At 48.2% G+C, this 25,002-nt stretch overlaps 1 protein-coding gene across 3 annotated transcripts in view; it reads left to right on the forward strand.

Moving 5' to 3' along the window:
- The window catches only part of SHANK2 (SH3 and multiple ankyrin repeat domains 2), a 391,791-nt gene that overhangs the window by 225,322 nt on the left and 141,467 nt on the right, over positions 1–25,002 (forward strand). For all 3 annotated transcript variants that reach the window (XM_066583524.1, XM_066583525.1, XM_066583526.1), the window contains exon 14: positions 5,271–5,346. In XM_066583524.1, coding sequence (XP_066439621.1) covers positions 5,271–5,346 — 76 coding nt within the window. The remainder of the gene's footprint in view (positions 1–5,270; positions 5,347–25,002) is intronic.

Below are 25,002 nucleotides of genomic sequence, written 5' to 3' on the forward strand. Positions count from 1 at the left end.
AAAAAAATTGAAACAAAAGTTTTTTAGAAAAAAAAAAAAGTAAAACATTAAACGCCCTTTTTCAGGAAAATTGAGGGGAAAACTCTATAAGGTTGCATCTGTAGCTGCCCAAACTATGAAATCCTCACATTATTTATCCTGCCAAGTGAATGCTACAAAAAGAAACTGAAGGAAAAAAAACTGAACTAGAATTTTGTTATGGTCCAGAGCTGCGGCCGCAGACTCCCCTTATCACCTCTCCTCCGGCAGTCGTGGCCCCATCCTTCTGCTCCTTACACTAGTGGCAGATACTACATCCACCTACTAAACAGGTCTTCTGACAATGGCGCCTGTAGGGGGTTCCCACATGCATGCCTCGATCAATCTGTACTGCTCTTAGTCTGTTTAAGGCTCCTTTTCTAGAGGTTGCCTGAGCAGTTAGTCTGTCTAGTGTGCGAAGCTGCTATATTGTCCTGTTTCCTAGTTTTGATCCATGAATGTTTCCACTTAGCTTTCCTCACTTTTCCACTCTTGACCTTGACTTGTTTATTGAGCACATTTACTCCATCTGCCCCGACCCTTGGCCTGATTTATTCTTGCACATGAATTCCACCTGCCCCGGCCTCGTGTTTTGTTCTATGTCCGTGTCTGTTTGCTCCTGCAGTACAACATCACCGAAACCATGACCAGTTTGAATCAACTGCCACAGAGCAAACACCTACTTCTGGGGTTCACTGCAGCGGAGACTAGCTTCCGATTGATGGGGTTAAAGGGTGAATACCAAAGGACCCTAGATCCTGCCCCCAGATGTATCCCTAAGCCAAATCCGTTTTGTGCCACAGCGGGTCAACATTCGCTGTCTTGAGTCGGGAGAGGAGTTGTTGGTCACACAATGTGGGCGGTGGGGTTGGCACAGCCGCCTCTGTGACTCGGAGCTCAGTTCCTAGTTGAACTTAAGTGTGTCTTCTGCTGCAACACAGTAACATTTCAGAATGCAATATGTACAAGTGCTTCCTGGTCTTGGGTTCATGCAGCCCCTGGTATGACAGCATGAACCTGATTTAAGCCTCATGCCCACAGCCGGGTCGGATTCCATCTGCAACATCTTGCAGCGGAATCAGACACTGCGCCCCCCCCCCCCCCTCCACAGACACCACCATTCTCACTTCTCTGGATCCGCTATGAGAGTCTCTGCTGACTTTGGGCGGTGACGCAATTTCCCATGATACTTCCGCTGTGCTCACAGCGGAAGTATTGCAGGACGGATGGCTTCCATTGACTGCAGTGGAAGCTGTCCTCACGATTTTCCGCGTTGAATAGAACATGCTGCGATTCTCCTGTACTGATCCTGACTTACCTCTTGTATTATACTCCAGAGCTGCACTCACTACTCTGCTGGTGGAGTCACTGTGTACATAAATTACTTATCCTGTACTGATCCTGAGTTACATCCTGTATTATACTCCAGAGCTGCACTCACACTTCTGCTGGTGGAGTCACTGTGTACATACATTACTTATCCTGTACTGATCCTTAGTTACATCCTGTATTATACTCCAGAGCTGCACTCACTATTCTGCTGGTGGAGTCACTGTGTACATACATTACTTATCCTGTACTGATCCTCAGTTACATCCTGTATTATACTCCAGAGCTGCACTCACTATTCTGCTGGTGGAGTCACTGTGTACATACATTACTTATCCTGTACTGATCCTGTATTATACTCCAGAGCTGTACTGACTATTCTGCTGGTGGGGTCACTGTGTACATACATTACTTATCCTGTATTATACCCCAGAGCTGCACTCACTATTCTGCTGGTGGAGTCACTGTGTACATACATTGCTTATCCTGTACTGATCCTGAGTTCCGTCCTGTATTATACTCCAGAGCTGCACTCACTATTCTGCTGGTGGAGTCACTGTGTACATACATCACTTATCCTGTACTGATCCTCCGTTACATCCTGTATTATACTCCAGAGCTGCACTCACTATTCTGCTGGTGGAGTCACTGTGTACATACATTACTTATCCTGTACTGATCCTGTATTATACTCCAGAGCTGCACTCACTATTCTGCTGGTGGGGTCACTGTGTACATACATTACTTATCCTGTATTATACCCCAGAGCTGCACTCACTATTCTGCTGGTGGAGTCACTGTGTACATATATTACTTATCCTGTACTGATCCTGAGTTACATCCTGTATTATACTCCAGAGCTGCACTCACTATTCTGTTTGCTTCATAGTTGAAATCTGCCAGCATTTGCTGCTTATTCTGGTGATTTGCATCCTGGGAAGTCTCATCAGACTCTACATAATAACTAGGAGTTTTGTTTTCTGTTCTTCTGTTTCGTCATAGGGACAGAAAGTCAGATTTGTCCAATGACAAAACAGAAGAGTGTTGAATTAACGGCACTAAAAATAATGGCGTCCTTCCGACTTCCGTCATGCCATCTAGCGTGCAGCATGCTATCAGGGTTGTGTGGACAAGCTTGCTGACTGTTTCCCTTATCTACAAACCTACAGATAATCCTGAAGTGTGTTGGGATTTCCTCGCGTCCCGTTCACTTCTCAGCTTCAGCCTAACAGAAACCTTTCACATGACAAATACTTTCTGTTCGCAGCGTGACGCCGTTCCGTACATCTATTATTCATTTTGATGCTTTCCGTCACTTTCCTCCGGTCCTCACTGCAGGTTTGTTGATGTGACTGGACTGTGACAGATTTTAATTTTCTCTGGCACCAAACCGAACGCAGACATTTAGCATGCGGCCCAGAGAAGGCGATTTTGTAATTAATTTTTGCTTGTTAATTAGCTCAAAGGTTTGCAGTACAGCGCTTGCTACTTGGTGGAATGATACATATAGGAAATCAATCGCGCCGTCCTGCGTTGGCTGCGCTACCGGGTGCGGCATTGTAGAGCGTTTGCTGTGTTTAGTGTGCGGCATTGATTGCTCGTTAATTTGATAGGGCAAGGGACATAATAAATGTTAATTACGGGACAGACAAAGCAGATAACGGGCTTTACGGTTGTGGTCCTATATATATGTCTCATATATACCCCGTTAGCGCTGACATCATGAGAACCATTCCGGTAAGGGCTAAGCACACGACATAAAGCGATACATAGGAGTATATTCACACGTAGCGGAATTCATGTGGATTTTGCTACAGTGAAAAATCCACACCGGAATCCGCATCAAAAACGACACCATTTAGTACGGATTTTGACGTGTTTTCTGACGCAGATCTTCAACTGAAAAGGTGAAATCTGCTGTGGATCTGTGCCAAGAAACACGCCAAAATCCAAAAGCAAATGGTGCAGATTTTGACACGGACATTGATGTGGATCCGCACCGCACCTCTTTACGTAGGAACAGTGGATTTAACAGCGGAATTGGCCTGTAAGAGGATCTGCGGGAAGAACCATGTGGTCTCATGAGAAGACATGATGTCACTTCTTCACGCATGAAAACGCGTCAGAATCCTACACGTGGATTTTGCCCCTTGACGGGACTACATCAACATGTGGATCCAGAGCAAGATGTCTGCAGTGGTTTTATAGGCGGAATCCGCACTGAAAATGTAGCGTCAGGATCCGCGGTGTGAGCATGCCCTTGTGAGGTGTTATGGTACTAAGCTTAGGTAGGTCATCCTTATCAGATGGGTGAGCCCCGCGTCAGACCCTGCCCATCAGATTTTTCCCTATCTTGTGCATAACGTCATTTTGTATCAACACCTTTTATTGACACAACCATTTTTGGGGGGCGTTTTCTTTCACCATTTGGAGTACATTTTTTTTCTGGAGGGGGGGAAACGGTAATTTTGCTATTTTTCTGGTTTTTTTGTTTTTACTGTGTTACCCTGCAGTAGAAGTGAAAATAGAACGCCATAACTTCATCCAGTCGGTCATTGTGAATAGGACACCAAATGTTTATACTTGTAAATGTTTTTCTAGGTTTGCACAATAAAATCTATTTTCTTTAGAAAAGCATTTGTTTTGTGCATTTGAAGATTTACAACATATTCCTTTTTTCCGGGGCTGTGAGGGGTTGCTTTATGGAGGACAGCTTGTAGTTGTCATTAGTAGTGTATTTGCGGTACATACGACTTTTTGATCACTTTGTATTCTGTATTTTAACATGAACAGAAAATTACATTTTCTTTTTAAATAACTATGCAGGATAAATCTTGTTTATCTTGTTATTTTGTGTAGTGGCAACTTATCAACACCTAGCGATCTCATAGGTGAGGTGACAGAGGGAGGCCACTCCTTCTGTCTAACCACTTAGATGCTGTGGTCAGCATCCACCGTGGGATCTGAGGGGTTGACCGGACTGGATCCAAGTTGCAGTAACTGTGAATCCAGCCATTGGAGTGGAGTGTCAGCCTCTATAATACTGTTGGTGTTCACAAGTGACGGACGGCCTGTGCACGCTCCATCACTGCACCATAAAAGTACTGCGTCTAATGGGAGTCGTATACTTCCTGCTATAGTGTGTTCCAGTGTGGGATGGGAAGGGTTAACGAGTAACTACTTTAAATTTAAAAAAAAATGTAAGAGCAACATTTAAAAAAAATTTGATCAGTGGAGGCCCTGCTGGTGCTGAGACTCCCGCTAATTACCAAAACGAAGAGGCTGCAGGGATCACCCCAGAGCGCTGCGCCTCTTCGGCTTTCAGGGTTGCAAGTCTGCTCCTCTTGGCAGCTGAAGAAGTCTAGAAGTCTATGCATCTTTAGCTGAGGAGCCGTCGGGCAATGATGACAGCCGAAGGGGCACAGCGCTTAGGTGATCACTGCAGCCCCTTCATTTCATCTCAGCACCAGCAGGACCCCCGCTGATCAAAACTTTTAACATGTCGCTCTGATGTGTCATTTTTTTTTTTTTAAAGGTGCAGCTACTCTTTAAGGCATGCTGCATTTTACACCATCATACTTTTACCTCTTGCAACTTTGTCACATCCTTTGACTCTGGAAATATCCCACAATGCACTTTTACAAACAGGTTAAAAGTTTTTGTAAAAGTGACTTTTTTCTGGTATGCTTTTGCCAATGCAGAAGTAAAAACTGAACTGTCCTGCAATTAGTGTGTGGCTGAACGGATGGAGAGATGCGGTGTGATGGGTGGATCTTGGATTGATGGATAGATGTGATAGTGAAGCTAGATGGATATGAGATCTCATCAGATATTTGTTTATACTTGTACATCATTTACAGCAGAGAATTTAATAAGGATAATGATGTTAATTGGTTTCAGAATTTTCCTTTTTCCTTTTCAAGAAACGCGGACAGACAGGACGAAAAAGTTGTTTCGACACTACACTGTTGGGTCCTACGACAGTTTTGATGCTTCCAGGTAAGACATTCTTATTCGTTTAATTTTGGGCATTTTTAGAATATTTTTCAGAGTTCGAGTGATGGACGGTATTTGTCAGTATGGTTTTGTTGTTCTAGTAGTCCGACTAGACGCTGTGGACCACAGGATATTATGTACTTTACTCTGAACGGCCACTTTATTAGAGCCCCCATCTAGTAGTCTTGGACTCCTTTGGCCTGCAGAACCGCAGCAGTTCGTCGTAGTGTAGATTCCACTAGTTGATGATATCGTTCTCCTGCAGGAATATCGGCCCCTGCGGACAGGAAGCTTCTTGTAGCTGCCACAGATTAGATGGAGCTGCTGACATGTTCTGACCAGCTGAGAGGAAGGGGTCAGCGATTCATGCTGCTTGTTCCAAATTCTGGCCTCCCATCAGCACGGGGCAACAGAAATCTGGATCCATCTGACCAGGAGATGTTTTTCCGCTGCTCAGTAATACAAGTTTTGCGCTCTTTTGCCCGCTGGAGTCCCGCTTTTCTCTTAGACACAATGGCGCTGGAACTGGTCGTCTGCTGTTATTGTCTATCTGTGCCAAGGAGTAACGAGTTGTGCATTCAGACACGTTAGTTGGAGCACCAGCGTTGTATTCGGCTGACCTGTGCAGTGTCTGTTGGTCAGACGATTCCTGACATCCTTCTCTGACCCCTTTCGGTGACCAGTTGTTTCCATCCGCAGTATGCCCTTTCACTGGATGTTCTTCTTGATCGCGTCATTGTCTGTATACTCTCCACACCATTACACGATAGAACTCCACGCGGTTGGCAGCGAGGCCCGGCTAGTCTACCACCGATGACTGGCCTCGTTGGAAGTCACTCAGATCTCTGGATTTTCCCATTTAATGTGGATTCACACTGAAACTGATCCACAGAAAACTTGTCACGTGGTTTTATGCTCTACTGCAAGGTCAAGGGGAGAATTTCCATATAGAAAAGCACCAAACGCGAGAGGGTCGGGGCTTTAATAAAGCGGTCATTTGCTTTATCTCTGATAGTTCCTTGGAACTTCATGTGTTGGTAGAGCTTGGTGCTCCCTGTTTAGCTATAGGGGTCAGACGCCCACAAACAGCAGGAGAAAGGGTATTGTTGGGGATGTAAGAGGGCTCCAGTTCTCCCCTTCTCTTTTTCTTTCTCGACTATGGCCGTCCCTTATGGGGGAATCCCAGGGGTGCAACTCTTCTTCCAACTATCGAATGTTAACAGTACTGTATATCCTATAGAAATGTCATATATGTGTCTTCTCAGGACTTTGGGGCCGGCACACTACCATATGTTTTTTATAATCTTATCGTTTTGTTTCATTTGCATCAAAAACACTTTTGCTGGTAATGAAGGGCGCGCAGCAGTACAGAGGGGAAACGGCAAATATTGGTGTCCAGCAGCCGAACTGAATAATTCAAATAGATTTTGGTTCGAGTTATAAATACTTGCATTATATTGCTTTGATTATCTCTGTTACCCATTTTTGCCTTTTTATTATGTAAGCTTCCGTTTTTAACTCTCTAGTCCAGAAGGGGACTGCTCCCTTGTCTTGCCTTGAGATATATAAAGGCTCATTTACACTTAAAGACAAATCTTTCAAATGATTGAAAGATTGACAGTTCTAGAGATCATTTTGCATAAAGTGCTAATGGACACTAATGTCCATTAGCACTTTATTAGCTGCATTTGCGTGTAAATGAGCCTCCAGAAGCTACTTCCAGAACACAGCATGTGGTCTGAGCTCTGCAGTCAGGTCCATTGTTCTTGCATGGGCTGTTGGCTAAATACAATGTAATCAGCGCTCCCGTGGAGAACACAGCATGAGGTCTGTGTTATCTACTCTCCAGCTGAATTATGGATTTTAAGCTCACCTTAAAATCATCAATCAGCCGAAGAGTGAACGATGGAAGTGTTTACACACAACGATTATCGCTCATAGGTCATCGTTGGAACAAATTTTGAACGATAATCAATTCAAGTAAATGGGGCTCAAGACTTTCCTACTTAAGCAAAGTGATGGTAGTTTTCCTGTATATGGCGGTTTGTGATCTATCAGTCCCGGGGTTGGTGGGGCTGTTGGTTTTTATAGGGACGTGTTTTTGTGGTGATGTCAAAATTGTGAGCGGGCATGTACTTGCTGATGTGGCGGTCTGGGATTTATAGGGAGGTTGCAGTTCTGTAGATGGTTTAGGACTATCTGAACAGTCAAGGTTTCTATAGACAGGTTACTCAAACAGGATCCATGGATTAAATAAAGGTTGTATTATTCTTTTTACTATCGCTGCAAGTTGTGCTGCCTTATTTTGCATATTCTTAGGTTACTCAAACAGGTTTTTTAAGACTGAAAAATTAATTTTGCAGACAAAGAAGGGAAAAAACCCACTACTGACCTGTTAAGGGGTATCAAGATTGCAAATTATTCTCTAGCCATAGGATAAGGGGATAACTTGCTGATTGGTGGAGTTGAGATTGTGGGTCCCATGTCTCCCGACCTCCTTACTGCGGGATTGCTGCACCCCCTGCAGTGAGGGTGAGACTGAATGGACCGCTGGTTGCACAAGCGCACTAGCGCTCCAGTCACTTTCATTGGGATTTCGGAGATAATCGAGCAGCCCTATTAAAATAAATTGAGCTCTGAGCACACGTACTTGGCCAGTGCCCCCTTCATACTGACGTCACTGTGGGAGAGACATGGGAGTCCAGTTCTGCAGATTGGGGGGGGGGGGGGGTCTCAGCGTGGGACTCCTTCCGATCAGCAAGTAATCCCATATCTTATGGTTTGAGGTTTACTTGTAATCTTGGTGCAACCCAAAGGATGTAACCCATCCTTTGCGTGTTGTGGTGCTGACAACAGGCGCCCAAAGAGCTGATCGGCCGGGGTCTCAAGCTGTGAATCCCAGCCTTTCAACTATTGATGACTGTGAATAGGTCATCGGTAGTATTTGCCCAGAAAATGCCTTTAAAAGATACACTATTGTCACCACTAGAGGGAGCTTCTAAAGTATTACTAAAGTATTTTCTTTAGTTAACTCTATGATAAACCAGTATACAGTAAGCTCCTGAGCTCCCCCCAGTGGTGGCAACAGAATAGACATTGATTAATGCATTTCTTCTCCTATCGGCTTCAGTGTAGAGGAACAAAAATGAAGCCCCCATTAATCACATTTCAGGCCTATAGTTGCCAGTCTTCTATTGCAGCAAATTATCAACTATGAATCAAATCTATTACATATGACAGAAAACTATGTACTAAGTGCAGTGGTGTCCTCTAGTTCAGAGCAATTAAATAGCTGTAACGGTGATGGGTTCACTTCACATCTAAAGTCAGGGCTCCCTTTAAAAAACTATTCTTTCGCCTATCCCGCTGGCTGCGCGCTCCACCTGTCTGTTGCTGCTGCTGGCTGCGTGCTCCACCTGTCTGTTGCTGCCGCTGGCTGCGCACTCCCCCTGTCTGTTGCTGCCGCTGACTGCGCGCTCCCCCTGTCTGTTGCTGCCGCTGGCTGCGCGCTCCCCCTGTCTGTTGCTGCCGCTGGCTGCGCGCTCCCCCTGTCTGTTGCTGCCGCTGGCTGCGCGCTCCCCCTGTCTGTTGCTGCCGCTGGCTGCGCGTTCCCCCTGTCTGTTGCTGCCGCTGGCTGCGCGCACCCCCTGGCTGTTGCTGCCGCTGGCTGCGCGCACCCCCTGGCTGTTGCTGCCGCTGGCTGCGCGCTCCCCCTGGCTGTTGCTGCCGCTGGCTGCGCGCTCCCCCTGGCTGTTGCTGCCGCTGGCTGCGCGCTCCCCCTGGCTGTTGCTGCCGCTGGCTGCGCGCTCCCCCTGGCTGTTGCTGCCGCTGGCTGCGCGCTCCCCCTGGCTGTTGCTGCCGCTGGCTGCGCGCTCCCCCTGGCTGTTGCTGCCGCTGGCTGCGCGCTCCCCCTGGCTGTTGCTGCCGCTGGCTGCGCGCTCCCCCTGGCTGTTGCTGCCGCTGGCTGCGCGCTCCCCCTGGCTGTTGCTGCCGCTGGCTGCGCGCTCCCCCTGGCTGTTGCTGCCGCTGGCTGCGCGCTCCTCCTGGCTGTTGCTGCCGCTGGCTGCGCGCTCCTCCTGGCTGTTGCTGCCGCTGGCTGCGCGCTCCTCCTGGCTGTTGCTGCCGCTGGCTGCGCGCTCCTCCTGGCTGTTGCTGCCGCTCGCTGCGCTCTCCTCCTGGCTGTTGCTGCCGCTGGCTGCGCTCTCCTCCTGGCTGTTGCTGCCGCTGGCTGCGCGCTCCTCCTGGCTGTTGCTGCCGCTGGCTGCGCGCTCCTCCTGGCTGTTGCTGCCGCTGGCTGCGCGCTCCTCCTGCCTGTTGCTGCCGCTGGCTGCGCGCTCCTCCTGGCTGTTGCTGCCGCTGGCTGCGCGCTCCTCCTGGCTGTTGCTGCCGCTGGCTGCGCGCTCCTCCTGGCTGTTGCTGCCGCTGGCTGCGCGCTCCTCCTGGCTGTTGCTGCCGCTGGCTGCGCGCTCCTCCTGGCTGTTGCTGCCGCTGGCTGCGCGCTCCTCCTGGCTGTTGCTGCCGCTGGCTGCGCGCTCCTCCTGGCTGTTGCTGCCGCTGGCTGCGCGCTCCTCCTGGCTGTTGCTGCCGCTGGCTGCGCGCTCCTCCTGGCTGTTGCTGCCGCTGGCTGCGCGCTCCTCCTGGCTGTTGCTGCCGCTGGCTGCGCGCTCCTCCTGGCTGTTGCTGCCGCTGGCTGCGCGCTCCTCCTGGCTGTTGCTGCCGCTGGCTGCGCGCTCCTCCTGGCTGTTGCTGCCGCTGGCTGCGCGCTCCTCCTGGCTGTTGCTGCCGCTGGCTGCGCGCTCCTCCTGGCTGTTGCTGACGCTGGCTGCGCGCTCCTCTTGGCTGTTGCTGACGCTGGCTGCGCGCTCCTCTTGGCTGTTGCTGACGCTGGCTGCGCGCTCCTCTTGGCTGTTGCTGACGCTGGCTGCGCGCTCCTCTTGGCTGTTGCTGACGCTGGCTGCGCGCTCCTCTTGGCTGTTGCTGCCGCTGGCTGCGCGCTCCTCCTGGCTGATGCTGCCGCTGGCTGCGCGCTCCTCCTGGCTGTTGCTGACGCTGGCTGCGCGCTCCTCTTGGCTGTTGCTGACGCTGGCTGCGCGCTCCTCCTGGCTGTTGCTGACGCTGGCTGCGCGCTCCTCTTGGCTGTTGCTGACGCTGGCTGCGCGCTCCACTTGGCTGTTGCTGACGCTGGCTGCGCGCTCCTCCTGGCTGTTGCTGCCGCTGGCTGCGCGCTCCTCCTGGTTGCCCCCTCCCCCGCTGGCTGCGCGCTCTTCCTGACTGTCGCTCCCGGCCTCTGCTGCCTCTCTGCTGTTTTCTCTTCCTTGTTAAACATCTCTCTTTATTTTTGGCTGTTTGTCACCCATTGAATTAAGTTTTTTTTCCCCTCATCACCCCCCAACCTCCTCCATCGTTGTCACCAGTCTGAATGCTGCTCTGATTTCTCCCTGTACTGCTATGCATAATTACTCATAATTAGTAGTGTGGGCTGACTGACTATTGATCTTACAAGAATTTAGCATCTGCTCTGAAGACAGTGCACTTCAGCAGAACATGGTGTAATCTCTGCAGCCGTACCTGTCCTCTGATCGCTGCTACCCGCTGACCCAGCCGTCAATCCACGCGGCTCGTACTCTGCCAAAGCTGTCTCCAGATCCCTGCAGGAGATCGGCCTGTTGTGGCCTTTAAGTTTCCAGCTGTTTTTTATATTATATACACTCCTTGTCAAAAACAGTCGCACCCCCAGAAGAAGTTGTCATTCTGCTGCAGAACTCGTCCTGCAGCTCCATCTCAGACAGATCTGTAAATGATGAGAGTTGTGGTGATTAGATGAGCGGCCTTGTCATCGGGGGCCCTGAAAGTGGTTCCCCCCTTGGCCTATAAGAGGCTTTCGGAGGCTCCTTGTGTGTAGTGACCTCTTCTTCCGCTTGTAGAGCTTGTTGACCACTAGACGCCTCTACGACGCAGAGAAGAGATTTCTGGAGACAGGAGACCCAGGATGAAACGGCAAAACTACATTGCCAAGGCCTTTGAATGCCGTACTAGCGCCCTCATGATGAAGGGCCAAATGAAGATGGTGGTTTTCTGGGCAAAAACTTTTGATGCCTTATCCTCCAAGTGGGTCATCAATAGTTATTCACCAAAGTGGCTATTACACATCCGTGTCTACCCCCGCGTCGTAGGCGGAAGTGCTGGTAATGTAATAGCCACTTCAGCTCCCGATGATTTCAATGGGAGTAAAGCCAACTAGGCTACTTCCTCTCCCGTCTCCTATGACGCATATCTGGCCTGCCACACTGACAGCTCAGTGCAGCGGGCTGGGCGATCAAGTGATCGCCGGGGATCCCATGCAGCGGGCCTTTGGTGATTTAACCTAAGGATGGGTCATCAATAGTTTTTGTTTGGAAAGCCCTTTAGGTCTCATGCACATGACAAAACCATGGAGCTTATACATTGGTACCCATACTCTCTAAGGTTTCGTTTTATGGACCTGTGGGTGGTTGCATGACGTAGATTCAGGAAACAAGGCAGCAGAAGGAGTTACAAAAATATGCCATGTTTATTTACAAATAAAGGAATTGAAATAAGTGATGCTGTAATAACCAGTAAGCAATTTAACTTTTAGCGTAGATTTACGCAATCTCAGGATTAATAATGCATTATAGTAAACCATACCGGCACAACCGTATCAATAAGGCAGTTCAAGGATCAATATTATAGTCCTGAAAAGGGAAATCGTGTTGAAACACACGCAGTTGAGATAAACCCCGGTTTCCGTATCTCTGAGATTGCAGGTTCAACTCTTATCAATACAGCTATTAATCCATTCTGGAGTGTTTGAGCCCAGAAACTGTAAGGGCAGTTCAAATTCTCACTATTGTCTCTGTTCTCATTCGCATCAGGCCTGCTAGCTTAACTAGTTGCTCCCTAGCGGTGTGCACACACAGTGGTCTTAGAAGCCGGCCTCACTTACGAAGCCGGCCTCACTTACGAAGCCGGCCTCACTTACGAAGCTGGCCTCACTTACAAGTCAGTACCAATGAACTCTCCAGTCTTCTCCCTGATCTTAATCCATTCCTATTACAGCATAAGCCTGTTTGCTCTTTGGTCTCCACGTGGCTCCTCTTTCTCGACCGGCAGCTTTTGGTCCCTGGATCCCAGCATTGTCTCTGAGCTAATCCAGTGGCAGCTCCTTTAACAGCCTTGCTTGCAGTCCTTGCTCTCCCGGCAGCTTTTTGCACACTCTGCTCTACCTATGGCGCAGGAAGGATCCTCCTCTTTTTATAGCAGCCATCTCAGTCCGTCAAACTGTCCTTGAGGCATGCTCAGTCCTACTATGCTGGACTTTTGCGCAGTTTCTGGTGCAGGTGGTATTTTGGCATAGTTTCTGGCGCACTACAGTCCACTGCCATAGCAATACAGTAAGGGTGTTATGCGGTTACTGGACAACTGTGCTTCAATAGGGTTGTATGGGATAAACTGGAGATGTACAGCGCCACGTTCCTGAACTCCTGGCATTGTGGCACTCAAGACATGCAAGCCAATGCCAAGAGGCGGAGCGGTGACACTGCAGCTTCTGTGTGCCAGTTGTGGTCACCTGATTTCCTGTGAGGGGCTGCATCCCGGCAACTTCAGAGGGGCAAGTATATCTCGGTTTATTACAATACATCAGGCGACCCTATTGAAGCAGGGTGTTGGGTAACCATATAACTCCTTTACGGCAGCCCCTTGCATTGGCACCTCAGTTCTGCTATAATATGGCATGCAATAATATGTGCTACATGTGAAATTGGAGGGGTACAGTATGGACATATAGCATGGGTGCCATACAAGGCAGATCACATGGCCATATACTGTGCAGTCAGTATAGATGCATACATGTTGAACAAATGACCTTATGATGACGTCACACACTGCATTACACTTGGCCGGTGTCATACACCTATAGCATGCTGTATGCATATAGCTCAGTGTGCCTACCGGAAATCTCTGTGTTATATCTATGCATGACGCCCATTTGCTGCCGTATATGCAGAACATATCACACGCCGGCATATCGTGGCGCTCTCAGGTATACAGTATTATCTTGCATGCACCTTCAGATATCCCCCATCTGGCTTGCTTTGCACACGTGTGATATTTAGCAGCAGCCGTGCTTCCCATCAGGTCACCCCATCTACAGCGCTGCATTGTAAGCCAGCCGCACCGCGCCGTTCTCCATCACATCCTCCACCCACACATTGCTTCAGAGCTGCACACGGTATTATTGTGCTCCATCTGAGACCCAGGAGATAATCTGCCTTGGGCCACCCAGAGCCGCGCAAGAAGCAGGCCGGCTCCATTCATGAATCGTCTCGCCTTCGCTTCTGCCAGATGACAAATTGCATGTGAAGACGCAGCTTTTTAGGCCGCACTACTTCAGATTGATTAATATCTTAACTGAAAGGCACGTTGGTGATTCAGAAGTATTTACCTTAAAACACTCGCAGTTAATGCGTTCCTAGCAGCCGTGCGCAATTGTGGAACAGAATTACCCAGTTTTAATTAAACCCCGATGCATAATTTAGAACGGTCCATTTGTGTGGGTTTGACTCATACGCACTGCTGGCATTTTAACGCTTTCTGCCGGTGTCGAGGCGGATGCAAAGGGGTTTCTAATGGACCAGATCGAGGGGGGCGCAGGTCAGGAGGATGTAGCTTAAAACGGCTATTAAAAATACATATTGGGGTCCCTGTACACAACGCGGATCTCCGCTGATTGCCAGGCGACACCTGCGTGCGGCAATCAGTGGGGGTCCGCCTGTGAACAGACATGCTTAGGGCTCATTCACATGGGCGTCTCTTCTATGCGTATTCAGTCCGTATTTTACTGACCGAATATGGAAAGTGCACAAAACTGGATTAAATTGGTGCATTCAGACATCCGTTTTTTTATGCAGACCGATGTTGCCTTTAAAAAAATAAATAAATAAAAAAAAGGCTACATAAGAAAAAATTTAAAATCACGGACCAAAATTGCCCATTAAAGTCTGAGTGCTTTAAAAAAAAAAAAAACGTGACCGTGTGGGGGCATCTTTTTATAAACCATTAATATGCTAATTTTAAAGGAATTATCCAGGATCTTTAAAACTGATGTTCTAGTCTATAAAGTTTGAGCGATAATCGTCCCAACGAACAAAATTGAGCGCTACTCATCCAGTGTAAATGCAAAAACACGGTTTACTATTCGTTATCGCTGACTTAGTTAGTATAAAAACCATCGCAGGATTCTCGCTCAGTCTAAATGCTCCCTGCCTCACATAGAAGCCCGCAATGCAGCGGTGAAGTCTGTCAGTCTAAATGCTTTGCACGAGCGCCGACGACCTTATGCGGTGACGGCAGCTCTCGTTTACCCAACTGTCGTCCCCTGTACAAGGGACATCAGGATAGACCTTTACTAATGAATCAGTGGGGGTTCAGAGTCTAGATAACTCTGCTGTTTGGCAGTTTGAATGGGCCACGGCACTCCAGTGAGCGTGACGTCCTTCTTTCGTTACCAGGCACAGCACTATACCTTTACTAGTGGCTATGCCTGGTATTACAGTTCAGTCTGACTCTCCTGAATGGACTGAAGCGGTAGTGAGCAGTACCACTACCATACTAACAAAGGTGTGGAGCTCTGCCTGGTAAACAGTGAAGGGAAGCAGTGTTTGCTTGAGCGCCAGCGCCGTAAAGTGATAGGCAAGAGTATCGAGACTCGGGCTCCCACTGATCTACTAATGATGGACTATCCTAAGGATAAGACCACCAAGGGCTTTCTGGTACTTTATTACTGATGACACTTTCTGTGTTACAGCAGCCCAGAGTTTTATTGCAGGTACAGCTCCCGTTGAATTCAAGCAATACCAACCCAGGCCACTACAATACAGACAGAGCTGTCTGCAATGACAGCGGGCCCAGCTTGTGGGGATCCTAAGTGATGGACTCCCACAGTTCTGCACATCCTGTGTCCCACTCCCCCCATGTGTTATCTAGCAATTTATTTCATGTGTCCTTCCGAGTGTTGCCCTCCAGTCAACATCGCTATGTAATTTGTTTTTCCTCCCATTATCTAGCATAGTGTTAAGGCCCTTTTACACGCAACAACTATCGCTAAAACTGCCGCACAACTGAACGAACTGACGGCATTTTTGCATAAAATTACATGTACCAATAATGGCTTTTAATCCTCTCATTTCCTTCATCAGCTTAAGTAAATTCAGAAGGAGTTGTTTGCTCAGCTGGGCGTGTGTTTATGCCAGGGATTATCTGGCCTGCAGATTCCATTGTCTTCCAATATACTCATGTATGCAAGGCAAACAAAAACCATCCTGCAGCCCCTCAAAAGACCAGACATATTCCATTCAAATGGAAAGTCTTTTGAGCGGCTTCACGATGGTTACCGACAAGTGAAGGAAGAGTGCACAACTGCCCACGTTTGCACACAACGATTATCACTCACTTTCGGCCATTTGAACGGATTTTGAGCAATAACCGTTGCATGTAAAAGGGCCTTTACACCCGGCCTCCACTATTGGACTATCTATATGCTGTCTGTCCCCTAATGGCCTTTTGCATGGCCTGATGATGGGGTAAGGGTCCTTTTTAGATGAGCTCGTTGCTCTCATGCCACCTGTTCATACAGCGGATACATCACTGGCCCGTTGAAACAAGAATCGTTCAGTCTTTAACATTCGCTGTATAAGTGACTGCGAGGGACTGACCGAGCGCCGGTTAGACCGAACGATAAGCGAATGAGCCAACGAAGGTTTTTATGTCTGTAAAAGATGAATGACGAACCAAAAGTGAACAATGTATTGCTCAGTCGTTGGCCCGCGTTCAGACCGAGCGCTTATCGCTCACTTTCACATTTTGAGCGATTTTTGAATGATTATCATTCCATCTAAAATACCTTAAGAGTTCGTAGGAACATTCATCGGCCGTATGAAGGTGCTGCTGATCACACAAAGACCAAGTTGATGCTAGTTTACCGGGTCATTATGTAGCACGAAAAATCATTGTGTAAATGGCGCACGTGCCGCTAACTGCGGTGAAACCGTACGAGAGATGAATGATCGCATGAATGGCCGTTTGTCATTCGTACGTGTGAAGGCCAGACAAACAAGCACTCATCTGATTGATCAGCGCTCGTTACATAACTCACATCGCGTCGTCTCAAAGTAACCTTGAAGCCGTATTTACACGCAACGGTTTCTCGTACTGCGCGCTATAAGTTGTCTGTAGTGATGACTTGTGTGTCCTCCGAGGGTCACAAACATTCTGTGACCTGCAGGACCCAACGATAGTTATGGTTTATGTAACAGGAGAACATTCTCCATGTTTCATACAGATGTAGCAGAGCTGAGCGCAATTCTTTATGAAGAGGCAGTGAGGGAAATTCATCTATACTAGTGCGAGGAACAATAGGGGCATTTACATAGCCACCAGACATGTTGGACCCTTCATCCTTCAAAGCTCCTCTGATAAATGAGATCTTGAACCTGATTGGTTGCTAAAGGCAACGTCACTTCTTACTTGCACTAGTCTTGGTAAATCTCGTTCAATGCACACAATATATATATTTTCTCGATCACCTAATCATTTAATTGACGTATGCTGCCACTTCTTCTCCAGGGCTGCATCATGGGGTATGTTCACACCGTGGTATTTGGATGCAAAATGCACTGCAAATCCGCATCCCATTACTTTCAGTGATAAACTAAGTTGTAGTCTATACGGCGCAGAATTGGAATCTGCGTGCAAAACAAAAAAGTTGCCGTCCCTCCTTGATGCGAATTCCACATGCAGATTTTCCCATTAAAAAGGGCTAAATCCGTGTGCAGATCTGCGGCAGAAATCTGCAACGTGTAGCCGTGGTGTAGGCAGAGATTTCGCTGTGGAAACCTTCCTTATAGGGCCCTGACCCAAGACCCGAGGACAGGCGAACAACGGAAAAGGGGGCAGCACACACTTAGTGCATCCAGTGTTAGGAAAGCTGCGGATTGGGCTTTCTCAGGAGACGTGCAGCCATATTGGATTGACGCATCGCTGCTTGGTTTGCCTTGCCCTACGGACAATTCAACCGCAGGTCTCTGATACTCTGTTTGGAAGCACTGATTAGTATATGTCAGAATTCGTGCACCATGTGACATCATTATATGCAGAGGTGTGGTTAAAGGCTCATGGATCCCGGTAGAAAGATTTTAGCTAACCCTTCCCCGTCCCATGCAAAAACCAAACTCTTGTGTTTGATCATGTGAGTAAGACGGCACCCCTGAAAACAGTAAGGTGAGATAGTGCCTCAAAAAAAAACACAAAAAGAACCCATCATGTACCCCAAATGATAAACACTAACTAGACAGTAAGGCGGGGTTCACACAGGGCATAATTACACAGAATGTCCGTCAGAAAGTTTACGCCCGCAGCTTTTTATCCCGGTATAGCCAGCAAAGTGGACGAGATTTGCAAAAATCTCGTCCACACGCAGCCGTCGATCTGTTTGCGGCCAAGCCATGCGGAGTTCAAAGACGCAGCATGTCAATTCTTTCCCGGTTTCCGCAGCGGCTGCTCTCCTCTCTGTGGGGAGAGATGGCTGCAGCGGAATGCAGGTGGTGAAGCCGCTCCAAAATCCACGGCAAAAGGCCACAGCTTTTGAAGCTGCATTTCTCCCATGGAAATTTCGTGGTATTTCTGTGCGGTCATTCTGCGAGATTTCCGCGGGCTTTCGGTCTCGTGTGAACCCAGCCTATGTGTCCCACCCCACATGGTAATAGTGGTCTCCAAACAAGCAACACTACTCTTAGATATGGTGTATATGTTTTTTGTCATAGCTATGCCATCTGTAGCTTTCGTTTTTCTGAGCCGGTCAACGGACATTGATCCGGCCCGGGGTAGAGCAAACCGGGTAACTTCTTCCTCAGAGGCGTTACCCTCATCAATCTCATCTTATACCATACCTAGGTTATATCTTTTAAAGGGTCTTCCCGCCATACACTTAGTTGCCCCTCATTCTGGTTTCCGTCTTGCAATGTAATGAACTATGCGACAAACCACCGGATCGCAGCGTCCCATCATCGGCTGTTTCCCCAGGACTCCCGTTGACCCTTTCTTTTGTTTCCTAATGCCACATAAAGGCAGAGGGTGAAGACGTGGCATCAAGGCATGAATCACTTGTTTAAGCAACCATTGTATCTGCGGATCATCTCACGTCCTACATGACACACATGGGGGAACAGAGCGCTTGTGTTTGCCGTATCTACCGTGCCATACAGATCACACTGACAACGCTATACTCCCGACCCTTAGTTAATGCTCGTTCGCCATCTGCATCAATATACTCGCAAGCGTGAACAAGCCCTTAGTACAGAAAATTAATTGGGCAGCAAGATGGGCCTGTTGGCATCCTCATCTATCATATGCTCCATTTTCCACGATAACTAAAAATGATTGTCCAGATAGCGGCACCTATGGGATATATGGCACATGTAGAGGTTACTGCAAAGTACTGGTATGGGAAACAGTGGTAGAATAATTAACGTATCTGCTCCAAAGTCTAATTTATGTTTTAATTGGCTAAATTGTATGGGATAAGCGGTATTTTGGCGGTTATTACAGAGCGGACAGTGTTTTATACGTTATATCCACAAGGCGGGGGAGGGGATGGATCCTCATCTAGATGAATGCATTTGCTCTTGCACTGTTGTATCCGGCACGTTCTCGTCTGCTGCCCTTTGGCTTGTAACATTTTGTTTACAGATTTGTTACGCTGCGTGGACTCGTGGCGTCATTATGTGATTGCTCTCGAGCATAAGAGGCTTGTCCAAGGCACACGTGCTGGAGGGCTGGGGTTGTAGATAGCCGGGTCCGGCACAGACGGATGATCAGCCCTTGTAGTAGAAGGGTCCGAGTTTAAAGGCTGCTTGCACTGTCTATATACTGTGTGTGAATTCGGCGCTTTATACGTGGGGATCCCGGGGGCAGCTGTGCAAGAAGCACTTACAATCGGCCCAAATGCCTGGGGGCGCCATAGGAAAAATGCCATCATAATGGAGTTTTACATAATATTTCCATGGTGTGTGATCTATCGCTCAGTAGATAAGTGAATATGTTGTTGTTCAGTGTACAGTAGATATGTATACATAAATATACAGGGACTTATTAGAGGTAGTCGTCACAGCAGGGGCCTCCTTGAGTCCCCAAAGCTCCCCTGCCACATAAGGCAATGTTCAGGTCTTCATTGGAGGCTCTGTTATGAGCCGCCAGCACAAAATTCCATACAAATAAAGCAGCTGGCCACGATGTATCCCCAACAACTACGGACAATGCTGACCATTATGGTCAGTGGTGTCCATCAGGCCACGGATGCAGCAGTTCCGCTGTTTTCCTTGTTCAGCTTCTATGACTGAGCCTAATAACAGAATTAAATGGTGCTAGTGCGAAAGAAGCCAAAGAAGACATAAATGTTATAATTGACAGATGGGACCTCTGAATTTAGGTCCGGGGATTTAGGCTGGGAGAATCGGCCACTTGCAGCCTTACCTCTGTCTCAGGAGATGTCTGGGTGCTCTTGTAGAAAGTCCCTGGAACAGGGTTGGGTCTGGTACAGGGGAGACTTAATTGGACCAGACCACTGTGATTCATCTGCTCTAACTGGACTTTATTTTAGTTATGCTTGGGGTTTTAAACGGCATCCCTTTGGGTGCGTTCACACGTATTGGACATGGTGCAGTCTGCCGCAGCAGAAAATCTGCACCAAAATCCACATAATTCCAGCTTCAAAAACGATAACACTGGTACCGATTTTGGTGCGGATCTGCAGCAGACTTCAATTCTTTATTGAATGGGTTAAATCGGCACCAAAATACACCTCAGAATCCAAATCAATTCTGTGGATTTTGGTGCAGATTTTGCGCTGAAGGAAATCCACATAATTTCGTACAACATGTGAACTAACCTGTAGAACGCAACAGAAAGACGGCACCTCGGGCTTCTGCGGTACAGGACTGGATACGCTGATCCACCCACTGGCATAATGTCAGGGCTTCATTCGCTCAGCTTAGAGAAGATCTGTTTGCTCTTGACCCCCGATATCTCTCAGCACCGCATAGTGTCCAGAAGGGACCATTTCTTACTGCAACTCTGATTTCCTGCCTGATCTAACACTTTAGAAAAAAGTTGCCAAGGTGAATATACAAGAGCTGAACACTATGTGGGCCCACATTTGCACCCAGCAAACCCAGGCAGACACTGGGTTCCATTGAGCCTCGGTGCCCTGCTTTAGTGGTAGAAACAATCCAGTCCTGATTCTTTGAGATCAATTGTATCCGCACCTTGAAGACACAGATTCAGTTGATTATGACAGCAATACTGCTTGAACCTGAGCATTTCCTGCTTTATCGTTCGGCACCACCTCTGTCGCATGCAATTGGCGAGATGAGGTTATTGCGCGGCCTGCATAATTCTGCATGATCCTGGGCAGAAGAGGCAATGGCAAAGGAGGAAAAGCTCATGGGAGCTTGATGGAGGTGAATGAGTTTTTTTTTTTTTTTTATTTTATAGCCAGGGCACAATGAGGCCCATAAATGACTGGGTAGGGTGGAGAACAAGGAGAGCCTGTAAATGACACTGGTGGGGCACAGCGGGGAATAAAAATGACTCTGGGAGGCCACAATGGGGAATACAAATGACTCTGGGAGGCCACAATGGGGAATACAAATGACTCCGGGAGGGCACAGCGGGGCCTACAAATGACTCCGGGAGGGCACAGCGGGGCCTACAAATGACTCCGGGAGGGCACAGCGGGGCCTACAAATTACTCCGGGAGGGCACAGCGGGGCCTACAAATGACTCCGGGAGGGCACAGCGGGGCCTACAAATGACTCCGGGAGGGCACAGCGGGGCCTACAAATGACTCCGGGAGGGCACAGCGGGGCCTACAAATGACTCCGGGAGGGCACAGCGGGGCCTACAAATGACTCCGGGAGGGCACAGCGGGGCCTACAAATGACTCCGGGAGGGCACAGCGGGGCCTACAAATGACTCCGGGAGGGCACAGCGGGGCCTACAAATGACTCCGGGAGGGCACAACGGGGCCTACAAATGACTCCGGGAGGGCACAGCGGGGCCTACAAATGACTCCGGGAGGGCACAGCGGGTCCTACAAATGACTCTGGGAGGGCACAACGGGGCCTACAAATGACTCTCTGGGAGGGCACAACGGGGCCTACAAATGACTCTCTGGGAGGGCACAGCGGGGCCTACTGATGACTCTCTGGGAGGGCACAGCGGGGCCTACAAAAATGACTCTCTGGGAGGGCACAGGGGGCCTACAAATGATTAAGGTAGTCCACTGCGACTCTTTTGCGTTGCAAGACACACAAAACTCGCACAACAATGGACTACATTGTTTACAATAGGTCATTTTATGTGGGCAAATTGTTTTCCTCAGCAATGCTGTGATGCGGAGAGTATTTTTGGTCCAATGTTTTTTGCTACAGTTGTATCCAGTGTACCCAACTCTGTCAGCTAAACACAGTCCTGAGAGTTCCATCTTATCTGCACTGTTACATTGTAGCATCGGCTGCAGCTCATAGATGATTGTGTAGACTGGATACAAGACTGGTACAGGACTCAGCCAAAATCAGGGAGAAATAGAAACAAAGTACATAAAGTGGCGAAATGTTTCATTGTGCTTTTTAAAAATCTAAAACCTCTTTTGAAAACCTTTTTTTAAAAGGTCATCTTTACTTTTCTTTGTGATGAACTATCTTTGTCAAGGATCCTGATTCCTGAGTGATGGACCCCACAGATCAACTAATGTCGACCTATAACAATCGGCAGATCCCAGCCCAGCTGTCAGTGCTGGAAGCAGATGGCACTCTCTGTACTGCAGTGTAAGGGCTTAGTCACACGGGCGTTTATTGCCGCGATTTGCGCATGCGCATGCGTCCGGCGATTTTTTAAAACCATTGCTTTGCAATGGTATCGGACACATGAGCGCTTTTTATGCGCTCGTCCGATAAATTAGAGAACAGAAATCGCAGATCGCACCTATCTGCGATCTGCGATTCCTGTTCTCTTCTCTATATGCGCTCAACGGGGCCGGCGGCAGCAGCGCCGACCCCATTGAGAACATACAGAAGACAAATCATTCTTCTCTGCCACAGCTGGAACAGCTGTGGCAGAGAAGAACAATGTTTGCCCATTAAATTCAATGGAGCGGCAATACAGCCGACTCCATTGAAAGCAATGGGCTGCCGGCGTGCGCGGGATGAATTGTCGGTAAGGGGTTAAATATATAACCCCTTACCTGCAATGCATCCTTAAATGTGAAAAAATAAAAAAAAGGATGTACTCACCAGCTCCCGGCAGCTGGAGATCCCGGCGGTCGGCCTGCAGTGGGTGTGAAGGAGGTGTGACTCAGGCTTGCCCCTGATTGGCTCAGCCTGAGCCAATCAGAGGCTGATCTCAGTCACACCCATTCATGAATTCATGAATGGGTGTGACTGAGACTTGCTTCTGATTGGCTCAGCGCTGAGCCAATCAGGGGCAAGCCTGAGTCACACCTCCTTCACACCCACTGCAGGCCGACCGCCGGGATCTCCAGCTGCCGGGAGCAGGTGAGTACATCCTTTTTTTTTATTTTTTCACATTTAAGGATGCATTGCAGGTAAGGGGTTATATATTTAACCCCTTACCGACAATTCATCCCACACTCGCCCGCAGCGCTTGCATTCAATGGAGCCGCTGTATTGCCGGCTCCATTGAATGCAATGCGCTGGACAGCTCCGGCCCGTTTCTAATGAAACGCGGCTAGGAGCAGATTTTCGGGCGATTTTTGGGCCGATTTTTCGGCGCCGGTCACGCGATTTGCGCATGCGCATCCGTCATGCGATGCGCAAATCGCGTGAAAAAACGCCCGTGTGACTAAGGCCTTATACAGACGGCGCTATGCGCTTCCAGCGCTGTCCACACTGATAGCAGCCTGAGGATCCCGTGTGGAAAACCCTGACCGATCACCTATTGATGAACAATCCTGAGGGTCAGCTGAAGGGGTTTTCCTGTTTAAGGAATTATTTTTTGATATCATTTGATATATTGAAAGGTTGTACAATTGTCAGTATCAAAAAGAAAATTCAGGCCCAAATAGTTTGTTCCTGCGTATCCTTATTTATGGTGGGTGCAGCTGTAGTGGTGGAGAGGCAACAATGCCCCGCTGTCCGAGGGGACCAAAGGCCATTGTGACACCTAGGAAGACACTAGTGTTATAGATGGCATGAGGCAGGTGGCCCGTCTTACAGGCGCAGCACTGGGGCCCTGGAGCTGTATGTTGCACACATACGTGTGTTCTGTGATATCATTGTTAAATGTACACGGCTTGTACATACGTGTCAGCTGGATGAAAACCAATGCAAAAGAAAAGTGAAGCTTCCACCCGTGCGAATCGCGTCGCTAAAGTGCTTTACAGAGTTGTAATCTGCCTGGTTGCTAGGAGCAACTCCGCATGTCTGATCTGCTAGATGTTTTACTCTTTCTTTCTCTATGTATATTAACCTATTAACGTGAAGCAGGCTGGCACAATAGCGGACGGCGGCGGGCCGAGGCAGTTACTTGTTTTGTTTTTTTAATCAAAAGTAACTTCGATGAACAGAAGAAAAATAAACCTTATTTCCCTCCATAGGAGGGATGGTGTGCTTCAATGTTGCATAAATTCTCTTAAAGCGATAGTAACTATTTACTTTTTATAATCCTGGAAATGACCGGGCCTTTCATCACCGGGCTGCTAACCCTGGCACATGTCTTTCCCTTCTCCTATTTAGTCTCTTCCTTCTCCTATTTAGTCTCCTCCTTCTCCTATTTAGTCTCCTCCTTCTCCTATTTAGTCTCCTCCTTCTCCTATTTAGTCTCCTCCTTCTCCTATTCTCCTTCTCTTCTGTCTTAAGCAGCACATGCAAATTACATAGTTGCAGTTAGCAGACAAACATGACAATACAAGTTTATCCACCGTAGATTGGTCCACTAAGTGGAAACGGCTATTGGCGGTGAAAAAAGGAACTAGAGGGGCGCTACCACTGCCCCCAATGCTGGTTATCTCAACCGTGATGAAATATTATAATACGTTCTGTGCATTATTATTTTCGTACAATAATTCTTTTGAACTTAGTAACTGGTTGCACGGCCTTTAGTAGCCATAAGTGCCGTCGGAATCTTTTTTTTTTTTTTTTTTTTCAGATGCACTGGTAGGTTTCTAGGCACAAACTGTTCATTCCAGCCGCTGCCATGGCGGGTGTGATGCAGTTTTTGTGAGGAGGACATTTCAAAACCTTAAAGGGGTTGTCCATTTCTAAACTGTTAATAGACTGACAAAGGTCAATCATTTGAGACCACCACTGATAAGCTATTCTCTGGGGCAGTGCATTCGTTCACTGAGCTGATTTCGTCAGGAAACCAACAGCTTCTTTCCCACTATAGTGGCCAGGTTTAGTATTACACCCACTCGCTTCAGTGGGAACTTTGTAGTACTAGGCCTGGCCACCGCAGTGCGGACAGAGCTGTCTGATTCCCACAGAAATCAGCTCAGTGCAAAAGAGCAGCAGCCTAACTACCAGCTAAATGGCAGGGGTCCTGTCCTCAGAATAGGCCATTAATAGT

The sequence above is a fragment of the Eleutherodactylus coqui genome, chromosome 11, assembly GCF_035609145.1.
Source record: "Eleutherodactylus coqui strain aEleCoq1 chromosome 11, aEleCoq1.hap1, whole genome shotgun sequence".
Taxonomy (NCBI): Eukaryota; Metazoa; Chordata; class Amphibia; order Anura; family Eleutherodactylidae; genus Eleutherodactylus; species Eleutherodactylus coqui.